This window comes from Protopterus annectens, chromosome 3.part0 (genome assembly GCF_019279795.1).
Source record: "Protopterus annectens isolate FY-2018-M chromosome 3.part0, PAN1.0, whole genome shotgun sequence".
NCBI classification, from domain to species: domain Eukaryota; kingdom Metazoa; phylum Chordata; order Ceratodontiformes; family Protopteridae; genus Protopterus; species Protopterus annectens.
Window position 1 is genome coordinate 902,922,436 of NC_056731.1, and position 20,954 is coordinate 902,943,389.

The following is a 20,954-nucleotide window of genomic DNA, read 5'->3' on the forward strand; positions in this document are numbered from 1 at the left end:
ATTTCCATACCATGCCTCCTTTCAAAGGCATGCCAGACATTCCTCCTCTACAAAGACAAGAGGCTCACAAGCAAATTTCTCTGTTGCTCCACATAGGGGCCATTCAGCCAGTTCCTGTGCCAGAAAGGGGCCTAGGATTTTATTCTCACCTGTTCCTAGTACGAAGAAGGGGAACACGTGGAGGCCAATTTTGGATTTATCTATCCTCAACACTTATCTGGACATTCCCAAGTTCAAAATGTTGACGTTACAACAGCTTTTACCTCTGCTGGGCAAGGATCACTGGATGGTAACTTTAGATCTCAAGGAAGCTTACCTTCATGTGCCTATAAGACTAAGTTGCAGGAAGTATCTGCGTTTTCGAGCTGGAAATTCTCATTATCAGTTCTCTGCATTGCCCTTTGGCTTATCCACTGCGACCAGAGTATTCACAAAGGTTCTGGCTCCAGTGATAGCTTACTTCAGGCTAAAAGGAATTCAAATCTATCCTTACTTGGACGACTGCCTGATTCTAGCTCAAGAAAAGGAAGACCTTCTACAGCATTTGGATTATGTCATAGCAGTGCTAAGATGCCTAGGGTATTCTGTGAACGAAATAAAGTCCAGTCTAGTACCCTCTCAAGACATGTGCTTTCTGGGTGTGAGACTGAATACAGCAGCCCAGATGGCCTTTTTAACCCCGGACAAACAAAAGAATCTTTCCAGTTACTTCCATCAACTATCTCTTCAGTCCGGGCTGACTGCAAGGACAGTCCTTCAAGCCTTAGGGTTCATGGCATCTTGTATTCTGGTGCTTCCCAATGCCAAACTGCATATGAGGAAGCTGCAATGGTATCTCAAAAATGTATGGACACAGCACTGCCAGGATTTGGACACTGTCATTCAAATAATACCTTGCATTCAAAAGGAATTTTTGTGGTGGGCTCAGGAATGTCACCTAAACAAGGGACTCTCTGTGACCCGGCCAGAGGCGAGTCAGATTCTAACGACAGATGCCTCAGACATTGCTTGAGGAGCTCATCTAAATGGAAAGTGGATACAAGACAAGTGGCCTGCCAGACTACAGCATCTACATATCAACATGAAAGAGATGTTAGCAGTCCAGTTTGCATTAATGGCTTTCAAGGAGTTACTTCTTCCAGGGCAGGTGTTGATTCTAACAGACAACACAACTGTCATGTGGTACATCAACAAACAAGGGGGAACACATTCTTACCCATTGTGCAGGCAAGCAATGATTTTATGGGAGACTGCGCTCAGCTTGCAACTAACTCTTCAGGCAAGGTTTCTGCCGGGAGCACAGAACTCCTTAGCAGATGTGTTAAGCAGACAAATCATGGATCCCCACGAGTGGAAACTGGATCTTCATGTATTTCAAAAATTGACAGTGTCATGGGGAACTCCAGACATAGATCTGTTCGCTTCTCCACTAAACCACCAGCTGCCAAAGTTTTGCACAAAGAGGTTTCATCACACAGCTTGGAAAGTGGATGCTCTTTCTTTCAGTTGGAAAAATCTTCATGTGTATGCTTTTCCACCTCTGCCTCTTCTCCCAAAGGTGCTTCTAAAGGTCAGACAAGACAAGCCAAGGATGATTTTAATAGCTCCAGATTGGCCTCGCAGCACTGGTACCCATTACTGAGGAGTCTGGTAAGGAAGCCTCCATGGCCTTTACCCTTGATTCCACACCTGTTGTCTCAGAGGGACGGTCACCTGCTCAATGTCAAGCTTCAATCTCTTCATCTAACAGCCTGGCATATTCTGTTTTGAAAGACAGCAGGTCTCAACTTCCTCAACAAGTTTTAAATGTGATTATGGAAGCCAGAAGACCTAGTACAAGGAAAGTGTACGCAGAAAAATGGAAGAGATTTTTATTTTGGAGTGCAGCAAACAATTTGGAGATTTCTGAGCCTAATTTGAGTGTGGCTCTTCAATATCTTACTGAGTTATTGGACAAAGGTTTGTCTTTCTCTTCCATTAAGATTCATGCTGCAGCAATTTCAGCTCACTATGATTGTGACCCACCATTGTTTTCGCATCCTTTGTTCAAGCAATTTCTTAGAGGGGCAAAGAATATAAGACCCCCACGTAGAGCTCCTACTCCTGCTTGGGATCTCAATTTTGTGTTGGAGAAACTTACTCTACAACCTTTTGAGCCTGCGGCTACTGCTGAATTGAAATATTTGTCATGGAAGACTGCTTTTTTGTTGGCCATTACTTCTGCAAGAAGGGTTTCTGAGTTGCAGGCCCTTATGGCGGTAGAGCCTTTTTTGATTTTTCATAAGGATAGGGTATCTTTACGTACTAATCCTTCCTTTATGCCTAAGGTGGTTTCTAGTGTAGCTTTAAACCAAACTATTCATTTGCCTACTTTTTATGCAGATCCCCAAAATAAAGGGGAAAAGATTTTGCACACTTTAGATGTACACAGGCAATTGCGTTATTATTTGAGCAGGACTAAGGATTTTAGGCAGTCTCAGCAGTTGTTTGTTTCTTTTGCTTTGGGTTCGCAGGGCAAGCCTGTGTCAAAACAAACTATTTCTAGGTGGATTGGGTTTTGCATTGCATTTTGTTATTCCCATCATGGCAAGGAGATTCCAGCTGGAATTAGGCCTCATTCCACTAGGGCTACTGCCACTTCTACAGCATTTCTAAGGGGTGGCCACTAAGGATATTTTGGAGGCAGCTACTTGGAGTTCAGTGCATACTTTCTCTAAGCATTATCACCTTCCTCTCTACTCTAAGTCTAGGGCTGGTTTTGCCACAGCTATTTTGCAAGGCATGTTGTCAGTTCCTGCTTCCTTATGATTTGCCAGCCTCCCTTACCTCTGCTTTGGGATTCTACCCAATAGTTAGGACTGCAGCAATGTGGAATGAAGAACATAGTACAGTTTTGTACCTACCATAAATGTAGATTTTCGAGGATCCACATTGCTGCAGTCCAATTTACCCTCCCTCCTTCCCTCTGTGTTTAAGGGTGGTTGTGTAGGTGAGGTTATATTCTGGTAATTTTGTATATATTGTACATATTTTTGGTGCAGGTATGTTTGGAATTTTTGGTTTTGGCCTTAGCTTTTCAGGGTCTTCTGACATCTGGGGCAAGAAAAGACTGAGGATATGACGTCGGTCATGCGCATTAGTACCCTGACGTACTGACGTCAGTCTAATGCGCCCTGACCGACGTCAGCCATATACTTTGGTATTCGGGCCGACTGGACAGCGGACTACCCCAATAGTTAGGACTGCAGCAATGTGGATCCTCGAACATCTACATTTATGGTAGGTACAAAACTGTACTTTTTAATTTGTGCAGCAGTAATATTGGATGCCTGGCAATCTACTGGTGTTGTGACTGGTCCCTTGGGGTGACAGGGGTAAAGCTGGCACTGAATCTGTCGGCCAGCATATTGGCAGTATCTGTTGGCTTGGTATAGGAAGTACCATTGTGCAGTAGATCAGAGCAAATCTGGGTATTGCCATGGAGATTCTTTACATAACTATAGAAAGCCTTGTGGTTGTCTTTACTATCTGCTACAATTCTGTTTTCATAGCTAGCTTTAGAGGATTTGATAAGGGATCTCAACTTTTTGTTCAGGCTGATAAGAGTTTTTTCCAGTCTTGGGACCTTCACCTTATTCTGCATCAGTTTCCTCCTTCTGTTGTAGAGTTTGTTTATGGCAGGGGACCACCAGATTGGCTTCCTTTTTTTTGTAGGAGAGCATCTTGGTTCTTTTGGGCATGACGAGATCCATGCATTTGTGTTTGTGTGCATACAGTGCATTGGTGTATTATTTGACGGTCATGCAACTGATCTCCATTTGCATGGGTGCCATGAAGTTAGCCACCTCTGTTTTTAGGAGCCCAAAGTTAGCTTTGGAGAAGTTTTTCATGGTGGTTACCTTTGCGGGGGGGGGGGGGGTGGATTTCCCAAGGTGATTAGTTTGTGGTCGGATCTAACCAGGGAGGAGTTGACTATTGGTGTAGAGCAATGGTCGCCCTTGTTAATAATGACCAGGTCAAGGTGTTGCTACCTCTAGTAGGGGTAAGAATGCGCTGGTCCAGGGCATTGGAATTAATGAATTCCAGGAAACGTTGGGCAAGTGTATTGGTACATGAGTAGTTTTCCCAGTTAATGGAGGAGTAGTTGAAGTCGCCCAGTATGAGAGTGTTAGGTTGGACCCTAATATTCTGCAGGGTGCTTAGGAACGTGGAGTGAGTCTTTGGACATCGTTGGAACCTATAGCAGGCTACGACCCGAATTGCTGTCTTACACAATGTTAGCTGCACCTGAAGTATCTCAGATGCATTATGTTGGGCTACTAGTTTGGAGGTGTGCACATCCTTTATGAATATGGAAACACCACTGCCTTTGGAGCTTCGGTCCAAGTTCTGGGGCCAAAGGAATGGAAGGAGTTATAGCCTGGTAGTACAGGGGTGCATTATGCTGCCTTGAACAGAGTCTCTGTTACTGCACAAATGTCGATGTTCTCCATTTTAAGGAGTACTTCTAGTGAGTGCATTTTGAGATTTAGACTTCTAGCATTAAGCAGCATGACCCTCAGATTGCATTTGTTTATAGCTTTTACAGTGGTAATTTGGTCTTTGGAACACTGCCCAAAAAGGCACTATAAGGGTGGCAAGAGCCTTGGCCAGTATCCAGAAGCCCAGGGGTGACAGATGTTTGCTATCTCTAGCAAAGCATCGAGGTCTGTCAGTCATGTCATCCCAGGCAGACAGATACTGGATCCCCTTAGAATGACACCAGAAACGTAGCCAGTTGTTGAAATCAGTCATTTTTTACTTGTACTGTGGTATCATTCTGGATGATTGTAGGATGCTGCTCAGGGCTAGGGTCATACCCGCATGGGCTACATAATTCGAGAGCTCCTCCATGTCTCTTTTCATGTAGTCCAGGGAGGTACGTTTCAGGTCATTCACACCCACATGTACAGTGACAGAGTCATATTTGTACCTGTTGTTGAGGGACCTGAGTGTGTGCATTATGTGGCGGATCCTGGCGCCTGACAGGCAGCTGACTGTTACGTTCTCCTTATTCACCCTAGTGAGTGGGACATCAGTGTGCCTCACTATCGAGTCACCTATGACTAGTGTGTTGGGCATGCTGTTTTGCCTTAGGGGCTTTGGTCAAGTGGCATTGCTGTTTAGGAGAGTTGTGTGTCTCCTGATTCTGCCTTGGAGGTCTCTGCTGTTTGGGTAGATTTTTATTGAGAGCCTCCGCGAAGGTTGGTGTGCGGTTTGTATTTTTATGTGAAGGCACTGCTGATGTGTGTTCTGAAGGGCTGTGTGTTCCATGTGGTGTGGTGCAAGTGTTGACCTTCTCCTCTTGACCAGCTATTCCAGTCTTGGCTGAAGAGTGTGTGGCTTGCAGTTTGGATGTATAAATGCATCTCTCACAAGTCTGAGTGTTGGGAGGTAAGAGGAGAGGGTTGTCTCTGTACATGAGGCAGTTGCTACATTGCCTCAGGATGCCCAAGTTCACCAGGTTAATAGGAGAATGCACAGAGAACTGACCTTTAGAGACATGCTAGAGGGGTGGGCATTAATAAGTACTGGAGCCGTTTCCTTGTAGAACGTTTAGTGCTGGTAGCACTTTTGTGTGCTACAATAATTCTACAAGTAGTCTGGTAAAGTGCTAGACTAGTAAGCTAGTAAAAGTGCAGGAGAGGAGAGAACTAGATCAAGGGAAAATTTGAAGAGCAGACTTTGGTACCGCTCAGAAGCTTACAAACAGTCCTGTATATAGCAAATTTGCATCTGGACTAGATTAGTTTCAAGAAGTGAGGGTAAAGTGCAAACATGGGCTTTTAAACCAGAAAGTTGAAAGAGAGAGATAAACTGCCCAAACGACCAATATACTATAATTTCTGGGCCAGAAACCACTCCTCTTATGGTAGATAGGCTACCTAGTGTTTACCACTCCCACTGATAAGCTAGAAGGCTTCCCTCCAACACAGAAAGTCTTGGGGGGGGGGGGCTCAGAAGCTTACAAACAGTCCTGGATACAGCAAATCTGTATCTGGGCTAGACTAGTTACAGGAAAGGCAGGAAACAAGCTTAGATTTTTTTTAGTAAAGTGGAAAGGGAGAAAGGAGGAGCAGAAGATAATTCAAGATTAAGAAACTAAGTGTGGGTTGGCCTTCTCAAATGTTCTCTCTGTATTCGGTAGAATGAGCTAATGACACACTAGACTGGGAGGAGTTTCCCAGATCAAATTTACAGTAGGGGTGGGCAACTGCAAAGCCACCAAGTATATCAGTTATATGATGCACTCCTTGGCAGGAAATCAGAACAAACACGGTTGTATTAAAATTGTATATATATATATATATAGCCACAGACACCTTGAGTTGACATTTTTCTTGTAAAAGCATCATAGAAATTTCTCCAATACCTAGTTGCACACAGGCCATCTGGTTTGCTGTCACAATCACTGCCCCTAGAGTTGCAAACCAGATACTCCTGACATTACTTTATATTCTCACTCCAACTGTCTAATCAATAAAAAGGGTCTGCTGCCACGGATATGAACTTTTCCACTGTCTCCATTACCATTTTGGTGGACATGGACATCCTGAGTCATTATAGAAATTGCCTCATGTTTACTGACAACCAGTTAATTCTCAAAGAAACGTACATGGTATGTGGGAGATGTATTTACACAATGGCACTGGAGGCAAAGCTCTCACATAAAATCATTCCTGATGTCAGTAAGGTTGACTTGCACCCATCATACACACTTCAAAACATACACACAGATCTGCATATCCTTAGGCACTTAAATGTAACCTTCCTAAACCCCAAAGACCTCCTACAAAAAGCACACACAGCAAACATCCTCAGCAGTCCCAAATGCACTCTTTCAAAACAACACCCACATCAACACTGCCAAATCTCATGGAGCCTGTACTTCTAAACTCATAAGACAAGCCACCACACAATCCAACATTCTGGTCATTGGAGACTCCATTGTGAGTCACACTAATATAACTCTCACCAGGCAGAGTAAGGAGAAAATCATAGTCAATTGCTTTTCAGGGGCCTGGATCAGCCATGTTATGCACTTACTCGAGTCATTGGACCACGAGTACCAGTATGACTTATTCATAGTCCATTTGGGTCTAAATGGCCTGAGATGTGTCCCAGGCTGGTATGAGCCTAGCACTAAGCGGTATTTTACCTTCTCCAAGGATAATTCCACAATACAAGCAAAAGATGACTTAACTTTAATAATTGGCTTATTTTCCTGATATCAGTCTAAGGGATGCAATATTTGTCATCATGAAAGGAGATGGTTAACAGACCACGATGTTTTGCCATGGATGGTCTGGACCTCTCCCCCTAAGCTGTTGAATATTAGCTAATACATTGTCCTCCCCCATAGTGCCTTTTTTAGGCAATGCCAAACTGAAAGTACTTCTGACATAAATCAAAACCAAGAAAATCTAAAGGTGTTACTGCTCAGTGCTAGGAGTCTAAACAAGAAACTCCACTCCCTAGAAGCTCTCTTCACCCTAGAGAATGCTGACATCTGTGCGGTCACTGAGACATGGTTTAACGATGTGGAAGGCATGCTGACAAGAGCAAGGTTATAATGCCTTACACGCATTTAGGCCAGCTACTCCACAGACAAGGACTAAAGGTGGAGTTGTCTCAATCTACAGCAAAAATAAATAAAGCTGGTCAAGCAGGACAATGCACTCGAGCTTCTCCACGTTCAAATCACCATAGGCAAAATCCAGTACCACTTCCTTGCAAGTTATATGTCCCCCTCTGTGACCCAGGAAATTCATACCATATATTAAAACTTATTGGAAACACTCCCCATCCAACCCAATACCATATTCATGAGTGACTTTATTCACCCCACTATTAACTGGTAATCATATATGACAGCAAACATATACACACACAGATTTCTGGATTTTTTTAAACACAAACTCCCTGGACTAGATTATCAATATGCCAACCAGGAGTGCAACTATACTGGATCTGATCCTCACTAATATGGGAGAGTACTGCACACCCCCTAGTGTAATGTCTTCTCTGGTAAGGTCAGACTACATAGTGGTCTCCTTTAAAGTGAAAGTAAAACCTGAACCCCAGCTGACCCTGAAATATTCAGGAATTACTCTAAGCTGCGGTAGTGTTGTCGCCTCACAGCAAGACATTGTCCTGTTCGATTCTCAGCTAGAGCGTCTTGTGTGTGGAGGCATGCGTGAATGGGCGTGCCTTTGTTGAAGGTTGTGCATCAGGGCTGGTAACTCTGCACATAAAAATCCACTACCAAACATTAGCGGACCAGAGTTCCGCTGTGGCGACCCCTAACTAGGATAAGCCGAAAGACACAGTAGCAGCAACTCTAAAGCCTTCTTCTAAGTATTAAACGGTTAACCTGAAAGAATTTCAAGCCCCATAAACCTAGAGAACACTAAGAAAGCAGTACAGAATTAACTCAAAAGACAAGACATCCTGGTTGAATTATAACATCAATAGGCTGTATAACAGAAGGAAGAAAATCATGGCAAAAGTGTAGGGGGTGCAGCACCCAGCAAGATAAAAGTACTCTCATCAAACTAAACAAACAACTCAGAAAAGCCAAATTTGAGGTAAATTTAGACTTCCAGGTCAAAGACAACCACAAGGCAATTTTGGTTATGTCTGCAACCACAAAGGCAGTACACAATTGTGTGCAGAGCTAATTGTTAATGGGAACCACCTGTACTGATCCAGAAGATATAGCAAACCTTCTAGCCATCAAATTCAGCTCCAACTTTTCCTCTCTCTCTCTCCCTTAGAAAATACCATCAAATATAATTCCCCATTATCAATAGAGAACATGTCCTTAATGCTTTCTATAAGGACATGAACACTGCTTCAGTGGACCCAGATGATATCCCAGGATGCCTTCTAAATAGCATGAAACATGACCTATCAGACCTTCTGGAATTGCTGTTGCCTCCAAACAGGCTTCATGCCTCATAAATGGATAATAGCAACAATCCTCCCTCTACACAAAGGTGGGCCATCTACAGACCCTGGAAACTACAGATCTACAAGTCTCACTAGTCTTATATGTAAAGTCATGGAAAAACTGATCATGGAAATGGTCAATAATGACATAGGAAACCTCCAGACCCTTGACCCAAATCAGTTTGATTTCATCAAGGGCAGGTCATGCCTACTCAACCTGGTGGACTTCCTTGGGAAGGTCGTCAAAGCAATGGATGAGGGCAGAATGGTTCACACTGCCTACCTTGACCTGGCCAAGGCATTTGACACAATACACCTGCTAGAGCAAGTCCCGAAACATGGAGACTGAATGGCGGGAAAAACATTTACTTGTATATATCAAGTCTGAGATGGCTATTTTCTGGAATATTCCCTCTTTGCGGAAGTATGGAGATCTTGGAGTTGGTGTATATAAATTTGGGGGTGTGGAGGGTTCCCCCCCCAAAAAAAAACAATTTAAAAGAGTAGTACAAAGTTGGAGATTTGCTTTTCTCCTGAATATTCTTTTTTTCTGTCTGTCAGCACTTGGCATTACAAGTACTGACATTTCATACGGGAACCAGCCATCCTTCCTACAAACTAAGAAAAAAAACTTTTCATGTTGGACTGGTAGTGTAGAGGGGTAAAATCCAACTACAGTCCAGGTAAGAATAGTTTGATTAGCAGCTCTGGCAGTGGATTATGCAATCGGGGAAGGTGGGCATACCTGACCTGGTGGGAGAGAAAGTGCAGAAGTCCAAGGGAGACATGAATGTGCTCTGAGTTCCCTAGTGCAGACCAAAAGAATAACTGCATCATGCTTCATGTGGGTGGACAAGGATATCCTGCTATTATCTCATTGTGGAAGTGAGGAAACAGTGCAATACGGATGCCCCCTACCATCTGCACCCGGAGGTTGTTTCTGGGTTGGCATAAGGTGGGTAAGGTTTAAAAGAAAAAAATGCTGAACTACCCCAATGGCTACCTTTAATAATAGGACTATTCTTGTAAAATTTTAAAAAAAAAAAGTCTTTATCCAGTCTTTGGGGCTGTCAGGATGATGCTGCAACTGTCACTTTGCTGCCAGCAGACAATTTTGACATATACTTTGACAAATGCATTGGGACTTTGCATTCTTCATTATCAGCAGGGTATTGAAGAGAGGATCCACTGACTTCATGTTTATTTTAAGATGCATTGCTCTTTTTATATTCTAATTGCATGGTATGTTAAACATGGTATATACTTTGAGTAAGACCATTTTACCACAGAGTTTGTATTTCTGTACTCAACAGTAGTTATGTGGATTTACAAACAGATTACAGTTGCTGAATGGCAACCAAAATCAAAAGGTTAAAATCAGCTTTAGTAGCATTCATTTAGTTAAGAACAGTTTAAGTGCTGTTAGATTGTGACTACTAGTGGAGGCTGGAGACAGTAATAGTCGCAACAGGGTAAGGGAATGTTTGGATGACGTGAACACTTTGTAGTCCTAAGTGTCTAAGGAAATATAGGGCATAGAAAATGGAGGGAGAGTGCGTTCTGCTTAATGAACAGTAGCCAGATCAGCCACGCAGAGACCACTTTGTCTGCAGGAGAGCTGCTGAAAATGCCATCACTTACATATTAATAAACCACTGACCCCTCATTCCATGTAAGGGAGCTGCATACAGTAAAGGGTCTTACTACAGAGTTCCCAGAATGACTAAAGCACTTGCTATGACAGGGATGATAGAGACCATCGCCTGCAGTAGCCATGACCTGAAAGATATAGTCTTGAGCTGATGTAGACAGAGTTCCATGGAGAAGCGCAAAGTATATTAAATAAGTAAAAACATGTTTTGGTTGAAGAAATATATTCAAAAAATTAATTTGAAAATAAGTAACAATTCACCTTTCTTAAGCATGCTGTTATGAATTCTGTGTGACACAAAGCTGTTACATTAGGAAGACCTTTTCAGATATGTTGTTTTCTTTCAGACTGCTACAATTCTCAAGATTCAGTGAAGAGACTGCTCAAAATTTGGACAAATCGTTACCCAGATGCAAAGATGGACCCCATTAATGTTTGGGATGATATTATTACCAATAGGTATGGAAATGATTCAAAATTCTAAGGTTGAAGTACTTCTGGTAATAATTGCAGAAAAATTTCACTTTGTTTTTTTTTCTATCTGAAAACCAGGTAAACTTATAAATTCAGAATGGGTATGTAGAAGTATTGCTCATAGAAATACTGTGAAGAATTCTAGGAATCCTTCAAATGGGTTTGTTTGTTTAGTTGCTGATTGGGACTGAGGAAGTGAGCTGGTCAGTGACATTTTTCAGCTACAACCCAGATTTATAGGAGCAAGTAGAATGCAGATAAGCTTATCACTAGTAATACAGGATTTAGGATTACCTGATTTGAAGGGATATTTCAGAGCTACACATGTAAGGCTCTTATATAAAACACAAGCAGAAAGCAATAATTCAACATGGAAAGGGATGGTGATGAAGCAGGGTGGGGGTGGGTAAGTCAAGAATTAAGGAAAGAATGGGATTTTTCAATGCAGATTCTTTATCACGTGTAAGAACAACTAAAAATACTTTACTATAAAATATGCAATTTATATTGTGAAAAGTTCCATAGAAATACTGTTAAGAAAAAATTGTTTTATGTACATACAGTTAACTTTTTCCTTTACTTCTCCCCTCCCCATAAAGTCCTTCCAAACATTAATGTCATGAAGTGAACATTTGCCTTTCAGTTCCATCTGGGGGCATGTCCAAAATATCTGCTGTAAGTCTGCTATGTCCCCACCCAACATCCCGAGCCTCCACTAGGGATCAAAGCCAGAGACACTCACAGACCACCCTCTCTGCCAATCCGACAGTTGGCCTGAGCAGGTAATCAGACCCATGTTGGCTGGTCATAGGGCTTTATTCCTCAATGCCACCAAAGTGGCTAAAAGAAATTACTGAAATTTAGTATTAACGAAAAACTAATAAATTATATTTAAACATTTTATACTGTGATTTATGTAAGCAATAAATAATGGATGCAACCCTTTTAGCTGAGGATTAGGGTCATAGGGAGTAAGACAGATGGCTGAATTTTGGGGTTGAAATCTAAGAAGGAATAATATGGAAATATTTTATAAATTCTTAAAGAATTACCATGATGTGTGGAAGCCTTAATTTTTAAGTGTCCACATCACAGCAAGCATTTCTGGTTTAGAGACCTTGGTGGTGGCCATAACAGGGAGGGGTGGGCTCAATGGGGAAGCCACATGCAAATGGGGTAGTCTGAATGAGCAGAAACATTTAAAGAATCACTGTTCTGAGCTGATCTTTCCTAAAGGAGGAAGAAATGAATGCCATATTTCAACGGCATTCACGATTCATTCTCGTGGGAATAGCTGCAGTAAAGCGAAGTAGAGTCAAGCCCGGCTTGTGGGCGTATGTGTCTAGTTACATGTCAGTGCGTGTGTAAAGGAGCAAGCACATGACTGAACATGTATGTGACTGTCTGCCGGTCTGCTAGGTTAAATTATGGGAGGGTAGGTATTAAGTGCCAACTCCACTCACATATGTGAAGGTGTTGGAAAGTGTTTCCTTAAGTCTGAGCAAGTGTTTGTGTGTGTGTGTGGTGGGGCTTGTCTGGGAGTACATATGTAGGGGGTGCCTATCCTACTGTGATGTATGGGCTGACATCATCTCTGTCAGGTGTGATAGCAGACTATTAAATTCAGATACATGGTAATGAGCCACTTCTCTCTACAGTTTTACAATGCTTTGAATCAGGGTGTCTCTGAGTCACACTAACTGCCAACATGTATTGGCTGAGTAGTGCCTTTGTGAACCCCCCCCCCCCTAAGGACTCATCAAAATTCATAGAGTCCCAGGCTGTTGACCAATACATAAGTGAGACAAAGAGGACTTTCTCCTCCACCCCCAGCTTCAGAACTCAAGTTATCCTGTTTCAGTGATTATGTACAAACCAACAGACATATATATATATATATATATATATATATATATATATATATATATATACATGTGTATATATATATATATATATATATATATATATATGTATGTATATATATATATATATAAGTAATGACAAGGTGCAAAGAATTGAGAGTCTATAAAACAAAAAAGCAGGTTTAGGACCTGGCTGTCATCTAAGGCGCATAAAGCTATTACTAAAAGGCGTCAGCCAGAAGCCCAGTGTTGTGAGCTGTTACAGATCTTAAAAGGCATTTAAAAAAAAAATAAACTGTCACCTCCAAAACAGAGGAAAGGACTGTAAAGAATATCTGAAAAAAAATTAGCACTAAGCAGTGATGTAGTGTAGAGGGATAAAGTCCTGACTATGGGCTTAGGGGAACCTCTGTTAGGTTAATGGTTCAGGCATCTGAGGCATTGGCAAGTGAGGATGGGTGTGTCCATCCTGAGGAAGAAGGCAAGCAAAAGAGCAAACCTTGTGGCTCATCTCTTGTGTTGTAACTACACCATGACCCAGTGTCTTTATGGTCATCTCCTACATTCAATAAACAAATAGGCAAGCAACACTTGTACTTCAGTTACAGAAGGACACTATGGGCCTGACAGTGGGATGCAGACTGGGGCATTTAACCGCTGTTCATATCATAGGAGAAATAAATGTGCTACATGACTCCCTTGGCCTTGGTCCATTTCCTTTCTCAGAGTGAAGAATAAGGGAAACTTGTTTAGTCAGCATGCTCTGAGAATGAGCCACCCCAGAGATTGATTTTTTCATCACACCAGATAATGAAGTTTTCTCCCAGTTCTGCTTTGCTCAGGAAGGCAAGGGTGAGATGATGACTAATGTATCCTCCCTTTCACAGTTGAGAGTCACGTCACAGCCTGCCTCTAATTCTGCAATTCCAAGCAAAATTCAGAGAAGACCAAAGCTTATCCTCATTACCACATGATGCTGGGAAGAATTTGGTTTCAAGTGGTCAGTTCCGTGGCACTAGAACCCTATGCCAGTACAAGCCAAGAATGATCCCCTCAATTAAGTTGACAGTGCCATACATACAGGAATGTCTGCTCCTTCAGATCCACTGTTCCAACTGCATCTTCCACTAGAAGGTCAAGAAATGACTGAAACTAACATAAAGCCTTCCACCTGCCACGTAAACTGTGCCAATAAGAAAAGTTGCGACAGCTTGTAAAAAAGTGTCTTGTGCTGCCACTTCAATTTTTAGGTGATCCTGAACTAACTATGGCACTAGTTTACCTTGCGTCTTAGTTAACCCATGGTCAGAGACATACAATTCTGTTGTTCTGGCACATTATAACCTGCGGAAAAGCAGAACTACAGCCCAAATGTGTTTGACAAGTAGTTCCTTAAGTGTTCTCTGTATCCTGCCCTTCCATGCCACAGGGACAAGAGCTTCATGAAGCTCATTATACTCTCATTCAAGGTGGCAGGTTCAGAAGATCCAAAGTTTGTCTCTTGGAAGATGCTTTCCTTGGTGGACAATAAATCTTGTAGGACTTCACAGCTGCGTACCACAAGTTGAACCGCCTCTGGTCTTTCACAAGGACCAGCTGTCTGTTAAGACTAATCCATTTTACTCTCAAATCTGATCTAAGAAATGTCCTTAAGTCAATCCATTCATTTCCCTGTCACAACCACATGAAAAATTGCACCAAGCTTTACTGCTTCCACCATGATTGCAGGACTTAGAGCCTTGTTTGGTACCTTAGTGCTTCAGTATTCAGTTCTATTTTTTTTTTTGACTGATTGGGACTCTGTGACAATTGCTGAATACAGAAAGCCTTCAAAATCAGATATAACTGGGAAAATACTAATCAAACCAGATGATTGGGGAGAAGATCATCTGTAGTGTATCACTATTACTGTTCCAATGTCCCCTTGTTTTAGGATGGTCTCTCTTTCCAGCATCACCGAGGGCTTTTCCTATATGTCGGTGTGACGGCCCTCCACTGGACAAGTAATCAAGGAGCCGCAATCCTCACCACTGACAACATTGGAGGACATTCACTGAGAGAATGACAAATACACACACAGTATTTCCAGATGCAGGTGTCTGCATCAAGTGCAGTTTCCTTTAAGAGCACACAGTCAGTCTGGGGCTGGATTCTCCGTCTTCCTCCAGATCCCCAATAAGACTCCCCACTGGCACAGCTATAGAATTGAGTCCTTAGCCAAGGTACCAAGCCAAGTCCTCCAGCTTCGTGTCCCTCCCCAACTAGCTGACACATGCACTCTTGGAGATTTGTTTTACACACACACACACACACACACACACACACACACACACACCTGGGAAAGGCTGGCACAGGTTTACTAGTTATGCCCCTTCTGCCCAGACTATAAGGTAGTTATCACTGAAACTATAATCCCTTATCAGCTACTTTAAGGCCCTTAAAGGGTCCCCAATTTTACTGTGTAATATTAATACTAATGGTAGTTTGACCAAGAGCAAGGTTCCTAGGAGTGGCCCATACAGTGTCACCATATAAGTATGCAGGTACACTCAAAACTTAAATATCTCTACACAGATCAGCCACAATGAAAGGTTTAAATATATTTAATACTAATTAAAAGAACAAGCAATACTAAATATATATTCACAGTGACATCAGAGTTCAAAACCACAGGAAATATTTAAAATAACATTGCAGTACAGGCTCATGCAAATAAAGAAAAGCATCTAAACTAAGCTTTACTATATTCCTGACTTTATCTAAGAGAGTTATACTGTTCCCTACACACTTAGGTTCATATGTAGGTACTAGGCTATTGGCCCTAGGGACTATATAAGCCTAGCCAAAAATGTATCCTGGCTTTCGCCACCCAAGAAAATTATTTTCCTGTGCCCCTGTCGAGCAGAGCCACAGAAGTGATCCCTGGGGTGAATTTCCCATTTCCCATCCAGTCATCACGATTTTTCTTGAGGAGTGCTAATGAGGAGCTCTGTTTGACATAGATAGGTGGTCTGTTCCAGAGTATGGGAAGTCTCTGGGACAGGAATATATCCCTTCAGCATGTTCTGTTTATTGTGGTGACAAGGTTTAGGTCCCTAGAGCGTGTAGCTCGGAGGGATTGCATGTCTAACAGCTCTGGGTTTGACATAGCTTTGTATGTTAGGCAGAGATTTCCTCTGAGTAGGCGATATGCACACACACACACACACACACACACACACACACACACACACACACACACACACCTGGGAAAGGCTGGCACAGGTTTACTAGTTATGCCCCCTTCTGCCCAGTCTATAAGGTAGTTATCACTGAAATTAGAGCAAGGCAGATGATGTGGTGAATGGTTCTTCTAGTTGTTGTCAAGTCCAAGACAGAATGCAGAATGCTCTGTCTCACTGAGACTTCTCAAAGTAATATCTCAAATATTACTTCTGCAATAGCTTACATGATGACATCACTTCTTGTCGTCTGACTTCTAGTTCCCAGACCAAAACAACCGTTGATGGCAGCTGGTAGCATATACCATCTATCTGTAAAAATACCCAGATAAGGGCATTAACTCGGATCTTTGGCAGATGCTGGAAGTCATAAAACAAGTACATTCCTTCATGCTTTCAAGACTAGTAATTAGTTCACCCTAAAGACAATACAGGAAGCTCCCTAATACAGACTCTGTGTCTCTGGCTGCCTGTGAGATAGCCTATAAAGTAGTTTAATTTCAGATATTTTCCTAAAGTTTGCTTGGCTGAAGTTAACTCTCCACTTTCCTCTGTTAACATGTACATTTAAACAGTTCAGTAGTGCATGTACATTTCTGTTCTCTTCCAGTAGGGCACACTGTGGATACATTTTAAACACAGCATTTTGCAAATACCTTTTCAACACACATCTGTTCAAACCAGTTTGATGTACATGACATACAATTATAATACAATTCTAACGCAAGCATCTTATATGACATACAGTTCTAATACGTTTGTAACACCTGCATCTTGTATAAATTAGATATTCACAAATGACATGTAATTAAATGCAAAATTCCAGCTAGCTGTGCTGGCAGTATCTCCTTTCATCACAGTCGGCAAAGTATATGATTTTGTTAATTTGTTTGAGCACTTTACTAGTGATTTCTCTCAGTGGACAGCAGTCAAACTAGTAAGCAACTGGGGCAGATACACCTGTCTAACTTGGTGAAAGGTGATGTGCACCAGTAGGGAGCAATACTACCATCCCCTCCCTTCCAGAAGCTAAATCTTTCAAGAACTGCAAAGAGCTGGACATAGAAAAACAGGAAATCCTCAAACGTTATCCACCATAGTGGTGGTTATTGCATAGGTTCATAGGTTCATAGGTTCATACTAGGCTATCTGCCCGAGGGCATTTACAAGCCTAGCCCATAGTTTTGTGGCTTACGCCACCCCTTTAGTATGGGGAACTATACCCATTATTTTGCTGTGCCTCTGTTGAGCAGTGACACTGAGGTAATCCCTGGGGTATATCTGCGATCTCCCATCCATTGGTCAAGATTTCTCTTGAACAAGGCCAGCGAGGTGCTCTGCCTCACATATACTGGGATTTTATTCCACAGCATAGGGAGTCTTTGGGTGATGAATCTATCCCTCCAGCACGTCCTATTAATAGCCGTGTCGAGGTTTAAGTCTCCGCCCTTGTGGCTCTGACGGATCTAGATTTTTGAGGTGAAGCATATTCATCAAATCTGGGTTTGACATGGCCTTGTATGTTAGGCAAAGGTCACCTCTGAGCAAGCGGTGGCGACTGAATAGAGCTGGAGTTCTTTCAGTCGGGCAGCATAGGACAGATGTTTGAGACCCTTTATCCTTTTGGTGAGGAACTTTGTGGCCTCTCCAGCTGCTGCAAGTGTCGGGTCAGATACATTCGAATGGGGCATTGTACTCAATCATTGGTCTGATGAGTGATGAGTATAGGGAGACTATGACCTCCCTTGATCTAGATGAGAATCCCTTCATGATAAGGTGGGCAATGTAGAAGGTCTTCCTAACTACTTTAGCTACATGGGTGTCGAATGACAGACTACTATCAACCTGGGTCCCCAGGTCCCTGATAACTTCTTCTGTACTCAGTGGATTGCCACCTATTTGGAAGCTAGGGGTAACCTTGTTTTTCCCGAAGGGTATGACTATGCATTTTTTGGCATTTAACTTTAGGCCATGGCTCTGGCACCAGTTATCCGTTTCTGTGAGACCCTTCTGAAGGATATCTGTGTCAGATGTGTTTTCTACTATGGCGCCCAGTTTGCAGTCATCTGCAAACTTTGTCAGCCATAACCCTCCTGTGTTTGCTTGTAGTTCGGAAAAGTAGATACCAAACAAGAGTGGGCCCAGGACTGAGCCCTGTGGTACACCACTTGTGACAGGCTTTGAGTCTGACATGGCGCCAGCAACTCTGACCCTGTGGGTTCTGTCACTCAGCCAGTTTGCAACCCATCTTGTGATGTATGGGTTAACATTTAAGCTGATGAGTTTTTCAATGATACCCGAGTGGGGTATTGTATCAAAGGCCTTCGCCAGATCGAGGTAGGCTGTATGGACTGCCTTTCCCTCATCAATGGCTTTGGTGACTGTTTCGAAAAAGTCAACCAAGTTTAGAAGGCATGATCTGCCTTTGACAAAGCCAAACTGGGATGGATCCAAAGTCTGCAAATTCCCTATGTCTTTATTTATGAGGTCCATTATGATCCTCTCCATGGCTTTGCAGATAAGGCTTGTCAAGCTAATGGGCCGGTAATTTCCAGGGTCGGTGGAGGCACCGCCTTTGTGAAGTGGGACCACAGTTGCAGTGCGCCACTCCCTGGGTACGTATCCAGAGGTAAGACTATGATTAAACAGCTGTCCTAGCTGTGGGTTTAATTCCTCGTTGAGTTCGTGGAGCACACAGCCGGGGACACCATCAGGTCCCATGGATGCTGTGTTTTTTGCTTTGGAGAGAGCAGTTCTCACTTGGGCGTTGGAGATGTTTGGGGGGCTGCAATCGCTTGGTATAGATATCTCTCCTTTTGGGGGGGGATCAGCTGATATACATGTGTGCATTCTGGTTTGTACAAGGATGAATTATTTTGTTCTGATACATTATTTTTTTATTAATCAGCATGCATAAGACAAAATTCAAGCATGACTTCCACAATGCCTGCACACTGATCAATAGCTTGACTGTAGCTCGCCTAGTTTGAAAACAAACTGAGAAACTACAGCCAGGAATAGTGTCAAGTTTGAATAGAATTTAGTTTTTGGCTATTAAGTGTACTGCTTGAATGCCTGCAAAGAAGAAGAAGCTAAGTTAGCCTGAAAATCAACTAGAAGAGATGAAGAGAAAACACTGACTGGGAAGAGTCCAGCAGCTGTTCAGCAAAAAGCAGTTCAAGATCCAGCTTTGGTGAAAGACATGACTTCCAGTAATCTAGAGGAAAAAATAAGTAAAATATATGCAGAGCTGATTAAAATAAATGAAACAGTGAAGGAGTGTATCAACTCAAAGACTGGAAAATGGTATAAGCTTTATACAGATATTCAGATAAACTGAAAAAAACTGCAAAAATCAGAGGTCACAATGAAGAAAAGAATAGCTCAGTATGAGCCTGCTAGAGAAGAGATGTTACAAAACATGATAGAATTAGAGACAGAGCACACGGAAAAGTCTGCAGAGCTGGGGTGAAACATCACACATCCCCACTTTATGCTCACCCTTAGACTTTTCCACAAGAACTGAAAATGAGGGGCGAGCAATGGAATACGTCCTAAATGAACAGATGTTGACAGCCAGACCCCCAGGATGTCCTTAGATCCTGCGTCAGGCCCAGCCATCACAGATTTAGTCTGGGGTAGAAGGTGACTGATTACCTATTGATGGATGTGGGCATTGGATAGGGTGCCATAAAATGATACAGAAGGGAGAAAAAGAGCTCCCTCTCAAAAAATGCAGTGATTCCTTAAGTGTATACCTGCCATAGCAACCATCTAAAACCATATTTATGCCGAGAATATTTTTTTACAATTCTGATTTGTTTTTTTGTACTGATTTCCCAGTAGTAGGCTTGTCTTTCCTATTTTCTCCTATTTATGTATTTTTTGCTACTTGTAATTATTATGTGTACTAACATCTGCTAATTTTTGTCAAAACAGTGGTTTGACATCATGATTTAGAAACATTAATGACTTTGGACACTTCATTGCCTTGCAAAGCACTTTTTCTAGTAATCATTGTAATTTTAGTTGATATGCATTCTACCTTTGACAGGACCAAATACATGTACCATGTTTCCTAGTCACACCCTTGTCATGCAGGGTGGTATAAACCTGTTTTTTAAGGTGTCTCAGTTTTCTCTCACAGGTGAGCTAATACTGTGCTCTTGAGAATTTATTCTGCTATTTTTCTAGCATTTTATCATCCATGTTTTCAACTTCATAATGTATTTAGTGCAGAAGCTCTGTCTGCCTTTGAAATTATCTTATTTGATAAACAATATGTAGAATATGCATTTACTGCTGCTGTTTTGTTTCCACTAGTTGTACACTGCAGCAAAACAGTATGAGGGAAAGGTATTATATGCATGTGTGTGTGTGTGTGTGTGTGTGTGTGTGTGTGTGTGTGTGTGTATAGAGAGGTTCATAAAAGTTATAAATAATCCTGTGGTGCTCCAACCTGCAACCATGCCCTGGTCAAGTTTTGCTGTACACAGTTGTTAAAACTTGTTAGGTTTGGTTGACAACAGCTTCTGTCCATGAGCCCACATTGGTTGCTGACTTTGAGATTTCTGACTATGAGCTCCTCACTGACCCTATTTAAGTGCAACCTGGACAAATGGATGGGAGACCTCAAATTCACCCCGAGGGTGGCACCCATGTCCCTCATGGACAAGGGTAGTTGATGTTTATCATAGACTCACTCTGCAAATTACGTCCCTCTAACCAAAGACAATTGAGGCAACTTGGGATTAA

General features: G+C 42.2%; 1 protein-coding gene across 1 annotated transcript in view; it reads left to right on the forward strand.

The window, feature by feature from the left end:
- The window catches only part of PRKDC (protein kinase, DNA-activated, catalytic subunit), a 4,917,417-nt gene that overhangs the window by 4,259,853 nt on the left and 636,610 nt on the right, over nt 1-20,954 (forward strand). Inside the window, exon 63 of the mRNA XM_044065724.1 lies at nt 10,990-11,101. Within this exon, the coding sequence (XP_043921659.1) occupies nt 10,990-11,101 (112 nt within the window). The remainder of the gene's footprint in view (nt 1-10,989; nt 11,102-20,954) is intronic.